Source organism: Setaria viridis, chromosome 9, assembly GCF_005286985.2.
Source record: "Setaria viridis chromosome 9, Setaria_viridis_v4.0, whole genome shotgun sequence".
NCBI lineage: Eukaryota > Viridiplantae > Streptophyta > Magnoliopsida > Poales > Poaceae > Setaria > Setaria viridis.
The window spans coordinates 13,746,653-13,768,931 of record NC_048271.2 but is presented as its reverse complement, the minus strand read 5'-3'; the positions used below and the strand labels follow the sequence as shown (position 1 = coordinate 13,768,931).

At 45.1% G+C, this 22,279-nt stretch overlaps 1 protein-coding gene and 1 long non-coding RNA gene across 3 annotated transcripts; both read right to left on the bottom strand.

The window, feature by feature from the left end:
• Positions 1-1,465: 1,465 nt before the first annotated feature.
• LOC117840657 (uncharacterized) lies at positions 1,466-5,827 on the bottom strand. 2 transcript variants are annotated; one of them, XR_004637051.2, is made up of 4 exons: positions 5,480-5,824; positions 2,382-2,561; positions 1,930-2,293; positions 1,466-1,847 (listed from the first exon to the last, which is right to left on the bottom strand). It is a non-coding gene; the product is annotated as an uncharacterized lncRNA (long non-coding RNA). The 2 variants fall into 2 exon arrangements; XR_004637050.2 differs by having other exon boundaries at positions 1,930-2,561; positions 5,480-5,827.
• Positions 5,828-10,857: 5,030 nt separating this feature from the next.
• LOC117835302 (CDPK-related kinase 3) lies at positions 10,858-15,860 on the bottom strand. Its single transcript, XM_072291304.1, has 11 exons — positions 15,016-15,860; positions 13,603-13,733; positions 13,332-13,373; positions 13,143-13,251; positions 12,969-13,047; positions 12,535-12,831; positions 12,315-12,424; positions 11,905-12,015; positions 11,663-11,725; positions 11,392-11,559; positions 10,858-11,298 (listed from the first exon to the last, which is right to left on the bottom strand). Exons 1-11 carry the CDS (start codon positions 15,661-15,663, stop codon positions 11,158-11,160), a joined length of 1,899 nt encoding a protein of 632 aa, XP_072147405.1. The 5' UTR covers positions 15,664-15,860; the 3' UTR covers positions 10,858-11,157.
• Between the last annotated feature and the right edge of the window lie 6,419 nt (positions 15,861-22,279).

The following is a 22,279-nucleotide window of genomic DNA, read 5'->3' as shown; positions in this document are numbered from 1 at the left end:
ACCAGGATTATCATTATCCTGCAGTTGTTGGAGCCTTTGCAGGTGCAGGGATAGTATCATAGGACTGGCCCCTGCTGACCTGCTGACACCTCCAGGACACGCAGGCTTTCAGAATACTACTAGAGACAACCCATACCTTGCACAGCACAGGCAGGCAGGCAGGAAGGCATCGACGCATCGTCGCTGTGGGACAAGTCAAAGCACGCGGCGATTCTCTACGGCGCGCGGTATGGCCTCCTGCCTTGATTGCAGTTGGGGGACGCGCGCGCGCAGGTCCGCGGGATAGTTGGAGGCAAGCTTCGCGCTGGCACGCGCGCATGCCACTCTTGCACAGTTCGTTGCACTGCATGGGCAGAGGATCGGTTTAGAGGGCGGCAATCATGCCGTTCAGAAATCAGAACTGCCATGCCAGGAGAACTGTCTAGCAAATCTGATTTTTTAAAGGGCAACTGGCACTGTCATGTGGTTTTATAATTTGCCTTTGCTTGCATAGTTCCATCAATACTAAATGGAGCATAAGGACAGAAAAAATATGCAATTATACATCGATTGAAGGGACTTCTATAAGATAAGATAAAAACCGGATGTCAACTAAGACGGGCGTTAACTTTTCTTAGCCCACATCAACGCCGTGGTACCTGTCGAAATCTTTCTGGAGTGCATACCACCACTTGTCGCCGGCAATTGCCCAGAAGCGTTGACACTCGAAGGAGCCAGGTGTGTGTTTACATTAACGGTAATGCTACGGACGTTCGGAATTAAAAAAAAATCGGAGCGTCCAACGTACGTTGCAATAGTTAAGTATTGATATTGTAACTATTATTTCTGCATGTTTCACGGTAGATGTTGCATAAAATATAGTGTTCATGTTGCGGTGGGAATTTTTTATCTTAGAGTCAAACAGCGTAGTCATTTTTACACATCATTTTTTATGTTGCAAATAGTGACCGTTGATGTTGCACTAGTTAATTTTCAATGTTTCATCGGAGCGTCCGATAGAAAATTTTCCAACGGACGTCCAGACACTAGCAGCGCTGTCACATTAATCTACAAATAAATGCACCAAGGCAATGTCGCAGTTTAGGCTGTGGTGATGCATTATTTGCGACGGCAGGGTGGTCTCCACACTACTGGACGGACGACCTTTAGTACTGGTCAGGAATCCTCTTTAGTATCGAGCGCAGCTACATTTAGTACTGGTCGGTGAAACTAACCGGTAGTAAACTGCGACCCACGTCGCGTTGTTGCGCGTGGCACTTTAGTACCGGTTGGTTTTACTAACCTTTACTAAATGTTATTCCTTCTCTTTCCTTTTTCCCTTTCGTTTTCCTTTTGTTTTATAATTCGTATCCGTATCCGATGGAGCATTTACTACTAATATTACATTAATATATTAATCCATTCAAATCCAAATCTTACAAGTATCAACTTATTCAAATCCAAGTCACTCAGAGAAGATTGTACATGCAATGAAATTATACATCAATACTTAAGTTCTCAGAGAGAACAAGTTCTCCATAAGAAAAGGGTAAGGGGTTACATATTTCATAGTACTACTCGCTTCGCTTTCTTAGATATGGAACATAGTTAAGATCTCCAATCGTCCAGCCTAGAACTTCATAAAAAAGGTTAGAGCACGGACGAGTGCACTCTCCTTCGTTTCACATGGACGGTCACATACACTACTATAAATCTTGAACAATGGAGAGGTTAACTGATTTGGCCTGGAACTTTCAATCTCTGGTGAATATGGGGTTTCCACCCATGTAAGTCAAATTCAACGCATCCAAGACTTGAGCCAGAATGGCACGAAAACTCGTTGCCGCATTGGTTGTACCAAAAAGATCCTAAAAGATGATGATAATGTTATGAAAATTAAAAGATATAACATAACTAAAGTTAAAAGAATGATAAAAGAATGTTCCATACTATGTCATGTTGATTAAGCCGATAAAGCCTCTCAGCAGTCACAAGCACATTGCTTTCTCTCTCCTCGAACTGCTTTATTCGAAAATATGACAAGTGTGGCACAAAGTACCCAAGATCCTTAAGCTGCTGTAGGCAGGCCTCCACGACGGTCCTCTCAGAAGTTACCCGACTTGGTGCTATTTGACCCCATACGGCAATTGAAACTATCGGGATGGTCTCTCCTGATGACATCGAGCTAAAATCTGTTTCTCTAACATGTACTTGAAAAGGGATGTGTACTCTTTTAAAATAAGGTTCACCAACAACCTCGGTTTGCACTACAGGAGAAGTACCACCTAAATCTTCAACAACATCTTTGAGCCATCTAATTGTGTTGATAATATGTAAGTAAATTTAGAAATTATTCATTTGTAGTAAAAAAATCAATTACAAGAAGAAGGAAAGAATATTACTATGTTGGGAATTGATCATTCGCTTCGATCACTGTATGGCAAGTCAATGACACCACGAGGGAAGTGAATTCCTGAACGACGAGACAACGGCTCCTCGAACATGTAGTTTCCACGGGCACCAGCACCACAGCCGCCACCACCACAGCGAAAAGAACTTCCACTAGCCATAGTTAGCCCAAACTATACAAATAAAATTGAAATAAGATACATTATTCCACAAAGATCAACTTCAATAGTAATTACATCATAAAACATCATAATTCACGAAATGCTAAGAATAAAAGATTGTCCAAAATAACTAATAATAATCAAACATCAACTTCAATAGTAATTACGCCGTAAAACATTAATAGAAATTTACAATTATTGGTTTAGATCTCATGTATACTGTGATAACTAATAAAACACATTTATTATCATATTGCAATTGCATGGAATAAAAGTGGAAAAAAGAAGAAAAAAACAATCGGGGCGCTCAGGAGGAGGCGGCGTGACGGTGAGGAGGCGACCTCGGCAGCGGGGAGGAGGCGACGCGTCGGGAGGAGGCGGCATCAGGGACGGGTGCAGGGATGGAGACGGGGAGGAGGCGACAAGGATGGCAACGGGACAGGTTGGGACCGGGTGGAGTTTCCACATATCCATCCCGAAACCCGAGCTACAAACCCACCCCAGCCCAAAAACAGCAAGCAAACGGGTGAAAAACTTCACCCATACCCAAACCTCGATGGACCCCGACACCCGAGCCGTCAACGGAGGCAGCAACGAGGTGCAGGAGGTCGAATGCCGCACGCGGGGGCCGCGCTGCCGTCGCCGGCGTTGCCCGTCGGGTCCCAGGGGCTGCCGCCCGTGGGTCCACCCGTGGGAGAGCTCACCCCGACGCGTGCCCCGCTGCTCCCGCACCCCACCCTGGCACCTTGGTCTAGCAAGGGGCTGCTCATCGGATGCATATGCCTTGTGCTTGTGGTGGTGCTCCCCACAGACCAAAGCAGCAGCATCGACTGAGATGTGAGACCTGCTCGTACGTCCTTCTGCATTGACATGAATCTGCTGCTTAAGCATGGCACTTCCTGAGTTGCAGCTGAACAAGAGGCTGACTTTGAAGTTTGAACTGTACCATGGTCTTTCCGGAGGCAAAAAACACGAGGTATGATGCCAATGCAATATTCAAGTTTATATGCATGTTAATTGTTAAGCCATAGGCTTGGTTCTAACTAGACTAAAATTATTTCCAGGTTCAGGACTGTAAAGAGACAATGATCAATCTGATTCTAAATACGATATTTGCGTCTGGCAGGTCATGGTAATTAACAATTATGGCCTCATTATGGTGTGTTCCCCTGCTGGACTATCCTTTCTCTATACGATTACTGCATCATCACCCAAGAAAAGAATTATTATTCTTATGGTTTGATATTTTCACAGCAAGATCAATAGCTGGTTCTCTATACTTTTTCTCTATAAAAGTTGTGCATACAGGAGTAATTCTTTTTGTGAGCTTGGTTTGTGGTTCATGGTTGGAGAATTTCTTTTATGTAAGAACAGTAAAACATTATGAACTTTATTCTGCTATTTTTTAATTCGGTACAAATACTACATTTCACAAAAGAGGAGTATAATGTTGCTGAGTGAGGGCTCCATCCTGAGCGCTTTTTTTAATAAAAAGGTTAGTGTGTGTTTTGCAAAATGATACTGGGGAGTGCAATGTAATAGCAGGATTTTAGAAAAATAACTGCATGGCACTAGTGGATGTACAAGTTGCAAACTACAAAATAGATTAGTTGCAAAATACTCAAATAATCAATCACACATAGGGACAAAAATCCAGTAACTACCTAGGGGTTATAATCCAGTAACTAGATTACTGGAGTAACACATTCAAAAAAAATTGCCCAACGCATAACAAAAACAAATTGCAACATGCAGAGCAGTAAGTTTGCAAGTAAATCAGCGGTACCGTACCTGGGAAAACTAAAGATTCATTTAGAAACATCCGCGTAAATAAAAAAAGGCTAGCACATCACACAAATTTCAATGCTACAAAAAGCATTAGAATTCCCAAAAAAACAGTAATTAAGGATCCAGTAAATACCTAGCTACTGGTTGTAATCCAGTGACTAGAAACTACAAATTAACACAAATTGCAACACACAGGACATTAAGTTTGCAAGTAATAGGGGGTCCAATATCTAAGAATAAAAACTAGAGATTAATTCAGGAACATCCGTATAAAAAAGGGACATCACATCGGCAATCAGACAAATTGCAATGCCACAAGCATTAGAATTGCAAAGTTCTTAGGGTTTCGGTAACTACCTAACAAGGCAATATGGGGTAACATATTTGAGGTGAAAAAACTGCATGACACTAATGGGGAGTACAGTTGCAACTATACAAATAGATTAGTTGCAAAACGCTCAAATAATCAATCACACACAGGAGCCAAATCCAGCAACTACCTAGAGGTTATGATCCAGTACATGGGAAAACTAGAGATTCAATTAGGAACATCCGCACAAATAAAAAAAAGCCAGCGCATCCCAAGAAATTTCAATGCCACAAGAGCATTAGGGATTGCCAAAGCATTAATTAAGGATCCAGTGACTGCCTACAGGTTGTGATCCAGTGACTAGAAACTACAACTTAACACAAATTGCAACATATAGGACATTAAGTTTGCAAGTAATCAAGGGGTCCAGTACCTAAGAATAAACTAGAGATTAATTCAGGAACATTCGCATAAAAAGGGACATCCACATTGCAAATCAGACAAATTGCAATGCCACGAGCACTAGAATTGCAAAAGCTTAAGGATCCCGTAACTACCTAACAAGGCATTATGGGGTAAATATATTTTGAGGGGGAAAATACGCTAGAAAAACCAAAACCATAATCACCGGAGAAAAAAACGTGTGGGTGGGTGTTGCTAATCTGTGTGTGTGGATGGTGATCGCTGCGAAACCCTAGTGCACGAGCGCAGTAACGAGAAGACAGGGTAAAGGGGAAACCCCAACACTGCGAAACCCTAGGTTCAAAATTGGAGAGCGTGCGGGGGGGGGGGGGGGGGGGGGGGGGGGGAGGGAGCAGGATGAGAGGGATACCTCCAGGAAGATGGTTGGAGGAGTCGACGATGGCGAACCTCGTGGCGGCGGCCCCCGACGACGACGACGCTCGCTCCAGCCGCACGAACCTTGCGACAATGGCTCCGTTGCTCCGGGGAATGGGGTCGCAGGGAGAGGAACCACGACCGCAAGCCCCCACGCCTCCTTCGGGTGGGGCATCCTACAGCCCCGGCGACGAGCTTCCCGGTGAGGAAGAGGGATGTGCAGCGTGGAATCCGACGAGTGGGGAGGGAGGCGGGCAGAGAGTAACGGGAAGAAGAGAATGAAACTACAACGGAGTGGGTGGGGCTCCCTGGGGGAGTTAATGCCAGATGGGTTTGGTCTGGGCGCGCGCAGGAAGGGGAGATGGTTCGCTTCTGGGTGCGGTTGCGCGCCGGTTGGCCTGGGTGTATTCTGTACAAAAGAACGCAGGTGCAATACACACACATACACATATACATATACATATGTGTGTATGTATATATATATATATATAATAGTAAAGATAAAAATTTATCACAAATATTAACTAGAGGGTGCGTTTGGCAACAAATGGAAAGGGGCATGGGAATTAGTGGTGGGAGTTGGCGGAGAGAATTCACTTGGGAATATGATTTTTAGTCCCATTCCCTTGCTTGTCTTTCGAAGGGAATTAAGAGTGGGAGTTTATGTGAGACTTCATATCCTTTGTTTGGTGTGAGAATTTAGAGGTGGGAAATTATATTTAAGTCATGATTAACTGTATAGATGCATCCATCTTCCACTCAAAATAAATTTCCACCCAATTCCCACCCCTCCCGCTAGAAGTGATCGGTGCGAGTTGCTCTTCTAAACTCCCGTTCCTCGTCCCATTAGAACTCTCGTACCCACTAAACAAACAATAAAATTTTAGTCTCTCACATCAAAATTCTCTTTCCCTCCGACCAATTACCTCCAACCAAACAAGCCGAGAGTACATTACATATGAAATTCATCATACATACTAAATCTTACATAAATGAGATACTTAGAATCTAAGATTGTCCACATCATGCCCGTTAATCATCGCAACATACAAACTATGATTAATATCGATAATGTCGATTCCTAAGAACCTATCGCCATAATCTAGCACATATATGTATGCACTATCCCTAGTCTTTCAAGGCATGTGGAATGTCTCTCCTATTCTCACCGAAGTTGTGGATAATGATAAGGTAATGTCAGCTTGCTAACCGCCACGTACTCGACTCGGGTCAGCTCTTGTGAATGTCCAGCCAATGTTCCCCAGTACCTGATGTAGGACTTCTTTTAGACCTTGGTCGGCGTGCTTGAAGCTATTTTACAGTGCATCCTTGAGTTAAATGGCAACCGACAAAAGTGTTAACGCTAACAATGGGTGATCGAAAAATTAAAACAAAATTAATCTAAAAATATGTTACATACAAAATTCAAAATAATGACTAATTGTAAGTTACATACAATGGGTGATTGATGTGCTGGTAATATCTGTTTAGGCATTTGTATGACGTCCGGCTCATCGTATTCGAAAACTTTAATCTTCCGGTAACTGTAGTCTGGAAATACGTGATTTATCTGACGTTCTATTTGGATCAATGCCTGCCTCACAGCACTACATGCGGCAACATGTGGCTGTTGTGCGGCAATATAATTGACATGGATAATAATTGTCTGACCAAGTCTTTACTCTCGCATGCCTGCAGTATTAATGGACAGAGAAACCACATATCTTCCTTTTATCGGACTTGTTTGTTCATGTACCACCTTAGGAACTTGTCAATCACGTTAGGTATTACTTGTCATAACCACTTGATTGGTGAAACAAGCTTCAAAATACAAATTATAGAAAAATATTAGTATGATGTAATGAGTAATAAAATCAGTATTAGAGTACAAAGGGTGTAAGAACCACGCTTTGGCGTAAGTGCGGTTGTGTAATGGGCACGAGTCCATGATCGATGGGGAAGGAAGCGCTAGCAGGCTATGCTGTGGGATTCGGGGGAAACAACGGGACATATCATTCAACGTTGCGACGTATCGGCATTTTATCCTATAAAATTTTATCAAATACATATCATCCACTAGTTCGACAAAAAAGAAAAATGCTTCATATAGTGGACTTTACGGAGTCAAGAATCCTAAAATAATGGTAGAATATTATTTTCTCAATCACTAATCTCAATGTGTCAGATGCCACCAGCTCTTTAGGATGTTCCTGTTCACCTTGGATTTCTCAACTGAAATCACATTGTTCATGCAAATTCCAAGTCTATCGAGAGCCACTTCCACTCCTCCAGTTCCAGAGAATAGTGTAAGCACATTCATGCTACGTGCATACACTGTTCCCTGGTATTAGAGGATCGGACGTGGTACATCCATTACCGGTCCATCTGTATCGTATTACGTGAAAAATAAACATAGGGCTTCGTATTAGATAAAGAACTTATTAGGTAGGAAAAAATAGAGTAAAATACTCTCCTCATTCTAATAACTCTATTCTCCTCATTCTAAAATACTCTCCTCATTCTAATAAACTAACAGATACTCCATTTGTAACATAAAACTCATTCTACAAAACGCTCCATTCTTCTCATTCTAAAATACTCTCATTCTAAAAAGTTAACAAATACTCCATTTGTAACATAAAACTCAATCTAAAAGACTCTCCATTCTCCTCATCCTAACTAACATACTCTCCATTCTAACTACAAAACTTAAAACATATATAGAATACTCAACATGAGAGGAAGAATCGAGTTGCTAACCTTTTCCTCCCCTAGGTCGAGTGAAGAAGAAGCCCGAGCTCTCGGTTAAATGGTTGAGCTCGTGCTCGGGGAGGAAGAAGCATCTCATTTTATAGAGTTACCTTTAATACCGGCTGGTGGGTCTAGCCGGTACTAAATGGTTGCATATTAGTACCGGTTGAAGATACCAGCCGGTACTAACATGCATGAACATCATTTAGTACCAGCTCCACCCACCAGCCGGTACTAAATGGCTTTCTAGGAAATCTAGCCGTTGGCCACGCGGTCCACGTGCCACCATTTAGTACTGGTTAAGACTCCAAACCGGTACTGCAGGAGCTTCGGTGGTACTGTGGGTGATGAAATGAAAAGTCGTTCAGTACTAACGCGTTGGACAAATACTCAGTTTTCAGTAGTAGCGCCAGCATGTTCCGAGCAATTAGGAACGGATCGTCGTTGGCTCGTTGCTGCAGCGTCAACGGCAACTGGCCTGCCTGGCGCCGGACGGACTCAAACAAAGATTTTCGCTTCAGCTTATTCAGCCGGCTTATCAGCCACCAAACAGTGCTTTCCTCTCACAACAAATCAGTCATTTCAGCTTTTCAGCTGGCTTATAAGCTGAAACGAACAGGCCTTTGGAAGACCCATGCGTATGCTGGCTTCGATTCGTTCAACTGTTCAAGCGTGGAGAAGGTTTTGTGGCTCTCTAAAGCCATGGAGAACACACGGGCGCTTTCAGTACGTTAGGCTTTCATAAACACGCAGGCCACGCTGCTTCTGCTGCACACAAACCGTCGTAGGCTTTGATGGTTTTGTTTACTGTTCTATACGGAGTGCATACTAGTAGTAGTAGTTTTTCTCTTAATTTCTATTTGGACTGTAACAAAGACAGGCCATTAGTGCGACAGAGATGCCATTGCGACTTCTCGATGTACGCTTATGCGCTAGAAAAAAAATACGGAGAGTAAATAAAACAAATGGAATTATAGAAAGCTGTCGCCGCCCTTTCAAAAAAACATTATGGAGAGATCAAGGGCGGACTCTAGAACAGGAGAACAGGTGTAGTTTTACGCGGACTAACACCCGCCTCAGTTCATGCCTGGTGTTCATCGTATCAAACTTGTTTCTTCAGTGTCTGGTCATTTTGGAAACGAAAATAAGCGAGCACGACTCGTATCATGTGTTCAGTTTCCCTGTAGACACTAGCATATATTCTCTGTTTGGCAGTTCTGAACTGATCTTCGTTCTCTCCACAGCGATACTATACCCTATAGAAAATTCCGACGTCGTCTGGAAAACTGATCTTTGCAAGCGGTGCCAATGTCTTGTCGATTGGTCAAAGATCCGCGCGCCATGTTGCTGTGTGTGTGAAATGGAAGCGAAGGGTTAACCTATAATTACACTTGACCCAACAACAGTTGACCGAGCAAAGTGCGTGGCAGTGGAACAGGAATCCTTCGCCGGGTTAGGGAAAAAAAAAAGGGAGCAGGTCGTGTGTGGAGAGGCGATGGAGGATGGAGTCGGTCGATGGGCGATGGGAATGGCGACAGTGGGCTGGCTCGTGGCACCCGGCGCGCGCGTGGTGGACAGGTTCCTCTCGCATCGGGATCGGGTCCCCTAATCTTTCTTCGTTAACGCAGCAATATCATCCATCGGCTTTGAAACGACTTCGCCGAGGTGCGGTATTTGGGGGTGTCGATGCGAGAGGCCGCGAGCTGGGGCAGGGATGATGCACGGGCCCCTGGATAGAGGCCGCAAACGCTAATCGGTTGTGCAAGCCCAAGTGTTGTTACGATTACAGAGAATGAGAGAAAGCGCCCTCATTTGGACTGGGCTCAAAAGCAAAGAAAAAAAAAACTTTTCCCCTGGGCTTTACCCATATATTGTTGATAAGTTTTGGGCTTCCTTTCCCATTCATAATCTTTGTGAAACGGCCAGCCTACTAGCAGGACTGTTTTTGTAAGGAAGAATCTGAAGAAGTGCGACTGCATCCTCAAACTCTCCTCTGAACAAAATCCGCTCATACAATCTTCTAACACCTCTTTATCAAAAAAAAAAACTTCTAACAGCTCCTATTACTACTGCAGACCCCAAAAGTATTACAAGCAATCTAGCCATCTAGGTTGTTTGTGAGATCACGAGGAGCCCGATTGCTGTTTTTAAATATAATCAAGACATTTACTTCATTTCCAGACCGGTTATTAGCATTCCAAACGCATAAATTTCAAATGAATTTCACAAAAAATTCCAGCCGAACTGTCTCTATGGCTATGGGTACGCGACTTGTGTGTTGTGTTGACTTGTCAGAGGAAAAATGAATCGATTCCCATGGCAACTCAAAGCAAGTTCTGAGTGGGCTCCCACGGATAGGACGCTTTACTCACCTGCGACTTCAGTGCGCGTTTGCGAAGCACCTTTTGTACTTGCGTTCATTTGTTAACTGTCCTGAACGCCATAAAAAGTGCGCCGTACAAGTGTCCGGAAAAAGCAGGGCATAATAGTTTCTGCTGCCCCTTTTGCGTTAAGATAGCTTTGCTCTACCATATGATAGGAACATGCTGGCAAACCACAACATCATCTCAGGCATTAAGATGATCACATGGCCTCAACGATTTCACCAAAATCGCAGCCCCATAGCACCAGCAACCCAAGTTGATCCATTGCAGCATGCAGCATGGGCGCCAGCTGTACAATGCCCATTCATAGCCAACAACGAACAATGTACCAGAACCAAGAGGCAAAACATGACCTTTCTTCTACAACTCCATTTTGAGCTATCACTTTCAGTTTCTTTTTTCTTTTCCCCCCTCTCTCTACAAGCATTCTACAATAAGCTAAGCCACCAAAAGGAGACAAAAACACCAGCATCCCTCCAACTCCTCATGAACAAAACCAATGGAACCAATTCAGGCAACTACCAGGGCAGCAAAAGAATCAATTGTGCCGCCTCGCATTGCCGCTTCGCATAGTCAATCCATGCAAAAACTTGGTGTACCCTAGAAAGCTAAGCTTGCCATCCGACGGTCTAATCCAGTCACGAACGATGGAATACGCCGCTGAGGAAAGATTCATCTCCTGTAAGCGAGAGGTGGGAGGTAACTTGATTAGGATCTACGTGAGACCGAAGGTTCAATTCATCAATCCATTCAGTATAATTCGATCACATACCTGAGCTAGCTCCTCAATTGTGATAGCACGGTTGCCTTCCTGCTCAAAGTACTCAAATGCAGTACTGGCAATTTCTTCCCACCGTGACACAGCCTCTAGCTGGTAAGGGCTGATTGTAGCTGCTCGGAACTCCTCAAAGTCCATTCTCCTATATGCGAGTGGCTCCAGCTGAAGGTGATTACACGCATAAAATGAAACACTGAACCATATATGGCACATACATCCAAAATGAGGAGGAAATAAGGTTGGCTATAAATTCCGTATTTCATACCGCATTTAAGATCTCAAGCGTTCTGGATTCCTTCATAGCATCTGTAGAGTTCTGTAAAAGAGCCTGCATAATTAAAGGGGTGAAAAGGAAAAGTTGAGTACAGTGTCCTAAAAATGGAAAAACTTCAACATACCATAATACATGTCTAAAAATAGAATATTAATAGGCCATCTCAACTTTTCCTATTCGTATTCTATTTTTAGACATACCATAATACTTAATTGTTATTTGTGAGCACTTACCATCCTGAAGTTGTCGATACAAATTCGACCATCTCTGCTGTTTGGCTCTAACAAGTTGTATTGTGCTCTGATGTAGATAAGCTCATCTTCTGTTACTGCTCTTGACAAAGCCTGTCAAACGAACGAGGCAAATAAAATTAACACGACCGCAAATTGGATAATGTGATTTCAGCAAGACCAATGCAACAAAGAGAGGTATCAATAACGCATATAAACGTATCTCTTCAGCTCCACAGCTCCCTTCGTTGTGTCTATTATTCCTAACCAGCTAGTTTTGCAAGGTAGAACGTTTAAATGCATGCCATGTAAAAACACTACTGTAAGCAACTAAGTGATATTCAAGAAAATTGTGTTTTCACTAAATCAACAAGAAATTATAGTTAAATGCACAGAGGAATTAAAATATTAACCTTCAGTGCCGCCCGTTTGAGTGGCGTCGAACGAAGATATGCCTTGACCAACTTGAATACTAGCATATCCAGAGGTATTTGTCGGTGCTCATCTCGCAACCAGGGGTGAGCTGCAACATGCAAACAACAGCACGACACATAAGAAAACTACTGACACCCAAAATTTCAAAAAATAAAGTTGATGTAAGAAGTGGGGAAAAATGTCAGTGAGAGTACTTACAGAGTGCCTGGGCAGCAGTCATTCTTTTTCTGTAGTCCTTGTTAAGAAGTCTTTTGACAAAATCTTTAGCTTCAGGAGATACTGATTGCCATGGTGTGTCATCAAAATTAGGGTCAGCTCGCAGCACTGAGCGGAAAATCCCTGATTCAGTTCGTGCCCAGAATGGTCTGCTACCACAAAGTAATATATAAGTGATAACACCAATACTCCACATGTCTGCTTCTGTACTATATGACCTATGCAAGACTTCTGGAGCAACATAGTATGCACTGCCAACAATATCATTAAGCCTTTCATCTGTAGAAGGGGGAAAAGCATCAGGCTTCCGAACACATTGTGGGTAAAGATCATAACGTATTTCATGTCAATGGTTTTAACATATTTGTAAAACAGAAGCCCATTACAACTGGATGATCCTTGTGTGGAGGTAATACCTGGTCTTATAAAATCTGAGAGGCCAAAATCAATTATCTTCATAGGAGAATGCTCATCCTTAGTGCTGAATAGAAAATTCTGTTTGAAGACATCCAAAGGTGGAATTATCAGAAGGAATGGATCAACATGATAAATCATATTCTGTTTACATACTCAACATAAAGTCTACAGACCTCTGGCTTCAGATCACGGTGAACAACACCCTGAAGATGGCAAAAAGCAACAACATTTAATATCTGTTCAACAATAATTTTTGCATCCCCTTCATTGTATCTTCCACCCCTTCAAAAAGAAGACAGACAGAACTGTAACAAAGCCACATTTGTGGTGTTCACGAAGTTTTTCCCAAGAAAATGTAATACCTTGACAAGATTCTGTCCAACAATTCTCCACCTTCACAAAGCCTGATCAATACAGGTGAAGAAAACATCAGTTATCATGTAAATTCCCACTAAACTTGCTAGAAAGAAAAGTATATCTAATGTTATGTGCTGCAAGACATCAACCCTAAGGCTGGCAATGTGACTTTGAGCATAGCCGTACATACTGTTTTAAGATAAACAGCACATTCAATATTCACAGTTTTTACATTTACTTGATCAATGATATGCAAAGGCAAGGGGAGAAACATACTCCATGATTATGTAGACATTAAGGGCATCCTCACAAGCATCATAAAACTTGACAAGATTGGAATGTCCAGATAATGCCTTCAAAATTTTCACCTCTCTACGCACATCCTCAATAGATATTGCTGTTGTCATCTGCGAGACAAGATCAAAAGGTTGAGATCATGTTTATAAACAAAAATGTGAGATATGAAATCACAACACAGAGGTATTCTTCCCCCCCCCCCCCCCCCACCCCCGCGCGCGCGGTGTAATGAGCTAGGAAAGTGATTCCTTAATGATGGGCCATCTAAGAGGTATTAAGCTTAATTGAAAGAATCATTTGAGCAGCACTTAGCTTTTAGCATCAAAAGATTTACACCATGTAACTGCATATGCGGGAACAAGGAATAAAATTGCATGCTATGCAAACAAAGAACCATACGAAGGGGAAAAAAACGGATTAGACTCAATAAATACATCTAGTGCTCACGTAATTTAGGTAGCAGTCGAGGAACTTATAACACAGCCAAAATAGTGAATAATTAATTGAAGTTGTAACGGTCACAAAAAACGACAATATACATGCATGAGAAAATCAATGCCGCCATGCACGTATACGCACATAGAGTTTTGTCGTGCCACCTATTGTATACTAGGTTTTCTCGACGACTTGCTGCAATAAAAACCAAAATATGTCTGATTCAACAATCTGAGTTTCTGCAAGGACAATCTCAGTAGAAAGATGTTCTCAGCATCAACATGTTTTCAGCTTTGGTACCAAAGATCTAAAAGATATTCCTTCATTCCTAACTCGTTTTGCTCTCCTCTACTTCTGGCCATATCATGAAAATGCTGCAAATTGGATTGAGGGATTCCTGAACTCATGACAGTCAACTGCAAAATCTTGGAGATGTCAATGCTATCCGAGGTCTTACAAAGAACTCAGTTACTTCCAAGCTAGTGATCTACCATTGCATAAACTGTTATACCATGATAGCTTAAAGAAAGAACATGAAAATAAGAAACAGGTGGCAGATGGATGAACAGTTAAGCACTCAGATCACAAGAACAGACAAAGCATTAAATGCAGCATTGCTGAAACAAGATCTCAACAATGTACTTCTAACCCAGCAGGAAATGCCAATGCCAATACGATCCCAAAAACCCTGATCACCGTGTAAGGCAGCCAAGAAACGAATGATGAACTTATGATTGCAACCACTGTGCTAGTGGCTTTGCAGAGTTACTGAATTCTTGTTGCGAACCTAACAACCAATCCATGATCTACTAGATGACAGCAAAAAGGATCACCACGGGATGACAATTCTTTTCCCTAAATAGTCGGTTCGTGATCCACGGCAGGAGCCAAGCCGATTGAAACTCGAAAGATTGTGCGTTGAGTAAAAGAGGAGTGCGAGATCACGGATGGCGAGACCTTTGCTTTGGAGATGACCTTGACAGCGAGGACCTGGCCTCTCATGTCTCCCTTGCGGGCGCGCGCGAGGCAGGTGTGACCGAAGTGGCCGCGCCCCACCTCCTTCCCCAGCTCGTACTTGGCGGCGAAGTGGCGGTCGTAGCCGAAGCTCTTGTCGAGCTCCCGCTCCACCTCCCCGGCGCCGCTGGCGCCGGCCCCGTGCTCCGGGATCGGGACCTCGACCGGTGGCTTGGGCGCCTGCGACGCGGAGGCCGGCGACCGCTGGCCGAGGCGGCGCACCAGGGACGCCTTGATGTGCTTGGCCGGGGACGGCGGCGGGAACGGGCGGCGGAAGAAGCGGCGCGGCGTGGACGCCGAGGTCGCCGGCGACGGCGCGATGCCGTCGGGGAGCCCGAGCGGGCTCCCCGCCCAGGGGCTGCCCGCCGCCGACGACCGCGCCGGCGTCGCCCCCGCCCTGCCCCCGCGCGGCGTCCCCGCCGGCGACGGCCGCCCGCTCCGCCTCCCGCCCCCTCTCCCTCCTCCTCCTCCTACCTCCGCCGCATCCTCCGCCGCGCCCGCCGCCGAGACCGTGATGGTGGTCGCCCCCACGCCGCCGCCGCCGCCGTCCGCGTCGACGCCGTGCACGTTCCTCGCGTAGCACTGCCCCATGGCCGCCCGGTCCCGGCGATCGCCGGAGCTCGCGCACGGGAATGCGGGGTCCGGGAGCGGGGGCGCCGAGATTTATAGCTCCGCGAGCGGGCGAGGAGAGGGGAACGGGGGCCGGGTGAGAGTGGCAAGTATTAATGCAGTGGGAGGAGGAGGGAGGGGGACGACGAAATGGAAGGGAGGGTGGCTGGTGTGACGAAACGAAACGAAACGGGAAGAAAAAAAAAATGCAGCGGCAGTAGACCAAGTAGTAGTAACGGAAGGCGCTGAGGGTGACGGAGTGCACCCTGGCCTGCGGCTGCGTCTGCGCGTGTTGGGCTACGGGGCCCGGGGGGGCCTGCGGGGAGATAGAAGGGAGGCGGGGGCAAATGGGTTTTGTAGGCGAGAGATGTAGGTGAATGACGCGTGGGGTCATTTTCGGTTGAGCGGAAACGGGTCCGGATGGCGGTGGCCGAGTGGCTGGACGTTTTGGTGCAAGTGGTATTTGCCAGGTTTTGCTACGGTGGAAATTTGAATTTGGCCGTAGAGATATGGACAAATGGTATAGCACAAGCATATGGTTTTTCGTTCGAGAAGGAGAATGGGAGAGGCAATGTACATTAAGCCTTTTTTTCCAAATTCTATAGACCAAATAGCAATATCAGTGTAGTGGATATGTGTGGTAGTAGTTTACTTTTGTTCGTAGTAGAGTTCCACTTTATCGTTTTGCTGAAACATTGGTACATTACTTCAATAGTTCAAACATGTGTGTTGGTTAACAACGGTCGTGATCTCTTATTTTGTCGGATCGATACCGACAAGTCGTTATTTTTTTTCTACATTGGTCATTGCATATTAATGTTACCTCTTCGATCATGCTAGCATTTCCAATTATTGGCACCATAATATAGTTCGCTCTAACTTCACATTTTATTTGATATCCGTACCTCTTCACCAGCCCTAACGGAGTGGCTAAGAACACCATGATGTTTATGAATATGTGTAATAATCCAATGGCGTCCCATAGTATGGCCTACACTAAGGTTACACACGTTCATTAACAAGTACGTGATTTTTTTCATCCAGGGAAGAATTTCGGTCCCCATGAAGATTGCCATGATTTCTGGTTAGGTTTGTGCGCTAACTTTTAACTTCTATACTACCATCAGTTTCGCAATTTTCACCACGAGAAAAAACACAACTGGATCATTGCGAGTGATCATGGGTCATTCATCTCGGCGCGATCAGCACAGCGTCGTCCGTCCGTAAACTTACATGGTAAAGTGGCCCACATCGGTGCCTGGCCCAGATGTCATTGCCCCGCTGTCCTGTAGTAGGACTAGGAGGGAGGGTAGTCATGGCCTCCAGCTTCTTGTCGTCCTCTCACTGGAGCACAGGGCATCCCCACACGGAATGCCATGTGACCATTTCTACTCCGCAATACCCCCTGTTTTTCTTGAGAAAAAATAATTCAGAAATACGCGAGATACATGAGTATACGTGTATCCCACTGAATTATATATTCAGAAACGTTTGTAAGCTCCCCATCCATGCATATCTCTAACTATATCAATTCAGGAAATCTGCAAGATCATGATAATTAATTATTCCACTTTATTGCCGAGATATCTCTCTAGATATCCAGTACGTTCATACATACATACATACATACATATAAATACCCGTGATATTCTTTTTCAGGATTTCTGTTCTCATTTAATATTTTCCAGGCCTGCGAGATTTCGATAGGAATTCGGTTCCGTTCCGCCGCATTGATGCTTGCTTGAAACCGTCCATGCTCGTCCGGAGACAGGGCGCATGGTGGTGGGCCCTCTCTCTCTCTCTCTCGCCGCAGTAGCGTCTCTTGCAAGTCTTTCTTCCGTGCTGCTACTTGCCCTGGAACCTTTCTAAAGGCTTGCATCACCGAGAAGGAAGCAGGAGATGACTGCTACTGGCTGACTGTTCCTTACCGGGTAACCCCTCCGGCCAAATCCTGATGACCGGTTGCCGACTGGATGAATGAATCTGGAACGGTGTGATGCCCCGGTCAATCTAGTGTTTGGTCGGTGTGTTATTTGCGTCCTAGTCTGGCAGTCTCTCTAGACTTGACTGTTACTACGATACTGTACGATTTGATCACACTAACAGGACACGTCTATTTTTCAAGGTGCTTTCCTAAGCACAGGTTTTTTCTTTTAACTCTCCTCCCTTTTCGTCCACAAAATTTACGGACCTCAAATTTTTTGAAAAACTTAAGTATGAGAGAAAAAGACGCTTATACCCTTAATCAAGCACATCGGTCGCAGTGTTCGGTAGAATCCTATATATTCAGAAATTTATATTTCATAAATAGCGTTGCTAAATCCTATTTATTCCAGTGCGGTAGGTCATAAGTCCTCGTTTATGGATAAATTTTGAAACCAGAAATCCTTACATTTGTGGACGGAGGGAATATTAAACAGGCATCCAAACAAGTTCACTGATTATAAAAATCCACTGACATAAAAAATGGGATAAATAAAACAAGTAAAGAAAAAACTCAGCAAGTTATAGATAGGTACTAGCAGTAGCAAACTGGATTACGAGAGGCTATAATTTATTTGCAAATCTAAAAAACAAGAAATGACGAGGAACGCATCTGCAGGTAACCAACCGCCACTTGCTCCTTTGACCTACTGCACGCATGCATGCGCGATGCATCTCGCCCGTCTAGAATAAAAACACCCCCCTCTAATCAGCCTGTTATATAAAAAATGCTCCCAGATGCTCGACATGATCGGCCAGTATAAAAAATTGCATAGAATACGCGCCCCGCGATCTCAGTGAGCTTCTGCCGAGGACAGAATAACCCTCAGATCGCGACTCCCAGACTCCCAGTGGCAGTGGCTAGCGCAGGTTTTACAAACAAATCCAACCACGAGACCCACCCGATCACGCAAACCTGAACCAGCCGACTCGGCTGCAGAACTAACGCACACCGTGTCCGTGTGGGTCGGTCACGGCATGCGACGATGGTGAGGAGGAACTGAGAGCCAGGCAGCAGCTCAGGATGTGGATGTGACTAGGAGGCGCTGCCGGCCAATGTGGGCAAGTGTTGTTGTCATGCGGGCATAGGAGTTCGTAGCTGGTACGGTCCTTTTTGTCCGGGCTCCAGGCGCCACCGGGAGTCAGCGACGGCACGAGGGGAGTCCGGACTCCGCTTCAAGTGACAGTTCGGGCAAAGTAAAAGGGGTCCGTGGATTTGGCCGTGCACGGTGCGCGCCCGCGAGAGCACTGGATTTGGAGACTATCTGCAGGTAGCCATCGAACGGAAAAGCTCCAGAGCTTTCCGGTTCCGGGCGTGCCAAAATGGCCACGTGCGGCTGTTGAGGGAGAACGAGCTGCGATGGCGCCGGATCGATGCGGCGTCCCGGCCGGAGAACCCCAGCTCCGGTCCTAGAAATGGCTCGAGGCCCCTTTTTCCCTCTCGCTGCTAGCTGGCCGTATCGATGAGCAGATACTGTTCGTGTTCCGACACGCATCAGTTGTAGCTCATTGAGAAATGGTAATTCAGCAGGCGGACTAGCTAGCTGATGCACGATACGTAACAAGTTGAGTAACTGTTGTTACTTGTTACTCCTAGTTCGGCGAGAGGATATGTAAGAATCTTTTGTGCGTCTTTAACTCCAAGACCAAGAGAACAGTGAGTTGGTCACTGTTGATCGCTAGCTATACGACGGCGTAGGCTAACAAGAAAACGCGAGTAGTAAACTGTGTATTACCAGCACTGTCGGTGTCAACAAAACCGCAGAATGCGTGCACACAAAGAACAATGTTCACCTCGATAAGGCCAAGGTCAGACTACTCCAATCCAACCTGATGACCGGCAGACGCAGTGCAGCCATTGTCATCGCAGACAGTAAACATGAAAAACCTCAGCATGCATAATTATAAATCCTATGTTCAAACATGTCTCTGTATAGATGTTCCAGGTTGGCGACAGAATCTCACCGCAACTGTGAAGCAACAAGCTCTATTTCCGTAGGAGTCGGGAAACACACTACACAAAAAATAATTAATGCTGACACGTTAATTTTTGATTGCTGGTGCGTCTAATCGCTACCCGCCAGCACAAAAGGTCCCAGGATTGGCGTGTTAAAGTCCGCCAGTACAGATACATGCGTGCTGGCGAGTGCACAAGCGTCCACCAGCACAAATAATTATTTGTGCTCGCGGGCGCTTATGCCACCCGTCATCACAAATGCTTTTTCAATTTTGTGAACCAAATTCTAAAAATATCTAGATTTGATCCGAAAGTTGATACAAAAGTTTCAACATGTTTTAAGAAGAAAATCGGACTATACATTGTTAACAAATGGTTACATTACTTATAATGTTTCATAGGACTCAACTCAAACCCTCCAACTTGTGAACTAACTTGCCAAAAAAATCATCCTATATATCTCAATATAATTTGTACATATATTAGACTACATATATACATTATTGGAGTTTCAATAATTTTGATCACATTCACTTGGTTTTAAAAAATTAAAAGGAAAATAAAAAATTTAGAAGGATTTTTGCTGGCGGGTGCACATAATTGTTGCCCGCCAGCGCAAATTGCGTAAACATGGCGCGGGAAACAAAATTTCGCATCGCGAGAGAGGGAAACACACTGCCTTCTCCTTTTTATCCACATGCTCTCACTCTCTCCTATCCTCACCTCTTTTCTCCTCTCTCTCTCCTCCTTATCCTCATTCCTCCCAAGGAGTGCGGGCGGCGGGAGCGACGGCGAGCGACCGGTGCGGGCGCGCGGGCCGTGGCCAAGCGGCTACTGGTGCGGACCACGGTGAGTGGCAAGCGGCGGGGACAGGAGCGGCGGTCAGCGATGGGCGCGGGCACGGCGAGTGGTGAGGACGGGAGCGGCGAGCGGCGACGGGCGGCGAGCGTTTTTTTTTATTTTCACAAAAATATCTGTGCTGTCAGGTGATGTAACCACCCGCCAGCAAAAAAGCCTCTGTGCTAGCGGGTGGCTAACGTTGCCCGCCAGCACAAAGCGGTCTGTGCTGGCGGGCAAGCACCCGCCAGCACTGACGCCATTTGTGCTGGCTCAATGTTGTTGGCGGGTGCTCAGCTCGCCAGCACAAATCTTTTGTAGCACAGTGACACTCCTTGATTTCCCAATCAGTCAAACTAATGAGTGCACGTAATAGTTTTCTACAGGTTAGTTTCAGTACTCCGCCTTAGGTCAGATTGTCTGGTCATAACTCATAAGCTAGATTCAGAATGGTAGGAGTAGCTTCCAATGAGCAAGTTAATACGGCTTCGGCCAACGAGAAGCCTAGGCGTCTAGGCATGCGAGTATGTGACCGCCAACCCTCTTTAGAGACTAGCCCCTTGTTTACTTCACCCCCAACTCCCAACTTTGACACTATGCAAAAAGAAGATTCCCCATCACATCAAACTTGCGGTACATGCATGGAGTACTAAATGTAGATAAAATTAAAAACTAATTGCACAGTTTTGTTGTACTTCGCAAGACGAATCTTTTGAGCCTAATTAGTCAATGTTTGGATAATAATTCACAAATACAAACGAAACGCTACAGTGTGCTACAGTGCCAGCACAGTAATTTGGCACCTCCCAATTTAGCCAACTAAGCCCTTGTTTACTTCCCTCCAAACTCCCAACTTTGACACTATGCAAAAAGAAGATTCCCCGTCACATCAAACTTGCGGTACATGCATAGAGTACTAAATGTAGACGAAATCAAAAACTAATTGCACAGTTTTGTTGTACTTTGCGAGACGAATCTTTTGAGCCTAATTAGTCAATATTTGGACAATAATTCACAAATACAAACGAAACGCTACAGTTGCGCATTTATGGCAAAATGCCAATTTTGCTACTCCCAAATTGGGAAGTAAACAAGGCCTAAACAAGGCCCAGAAGGTTTTGTTCTATTTCTACTGGCTGGGTTGTTGAACGGAGCACATGGGTGGCCGATCCCTTTGAATTTAGCTGCCATTCTGATTAGACAAACGCAGCAATCCATGACACCTTCGGTTACTGTTCCTTCGTTTCTGATTAACTCTTATCAGCCTCTCCGTTCTTCAAAAGTTGCTGAGCTTCTGTACGTACCACCGTGACATGATCGCCGCGCTAATGGACTTGACTCGGTTCGTCTAGGGTCACACAATGCCGCGCATAATCATGTCACAAAAACATCATCGTAGGCTACTCCCCCAGTACAGACGTACGATTAGCACCAAAAAATCTCTCGCTCTGTTCTTAATTGGTCGGCAGAGCTCCTGACCCCGTTTCACGGAAAATTAAAGAAACCTCTCGTTGCCACCTCAGCGTGGGAGTGAGGAATACCAACCGCAATCTCTCGGGGACCGACCAAGACCAGAGTTTCAGCCACAAGAACATCTGAAGATTCCAACATCAGTCCACAGTGCCCCTGAAGCTAAGCAGCAAGCTTCTGTAATCGCCTCACGAACCGAGGAACACCCCCAACCGCTCTTGTCACCATCTCCCCAGCTCTTAGCTACGCAGCAGCAAGCCAGCAACGAGCACACACCGAGGCCTACACCTACACGCTGCTGCTTACTCGCACACACACGGGCAGTGCCACGCAGCACAAACGGCCCCCTGC

What these genes read in the sequence shown, in the direction of transcription:
- LOC117835302 (XM_072291304.1), bottom strand. Translation starts at nt 15,663, where the DNA reads ATGGGGCAGTGCTACGCGAGGAACGTGCACGGCGTCGACGCGGACGGC. An exon ending in ACCGTGATCTGAAGCCAGAG is followed by an intron (nt 13,048 to 13,142) that starts GTCTGTAGACTT and finishes GTCTTCAAACAG; the next exon opens with AATTTTCTATTCAGCACTAA. An exon ending in CGCTTGAGATCTTAAATGCG is followed by an intron (nt 11,560 to 11,662) that starts GTATGAAATACG and finishes AATCACCTTCAG; the next exon opens with CTGGAGCCACTCGCATATAG.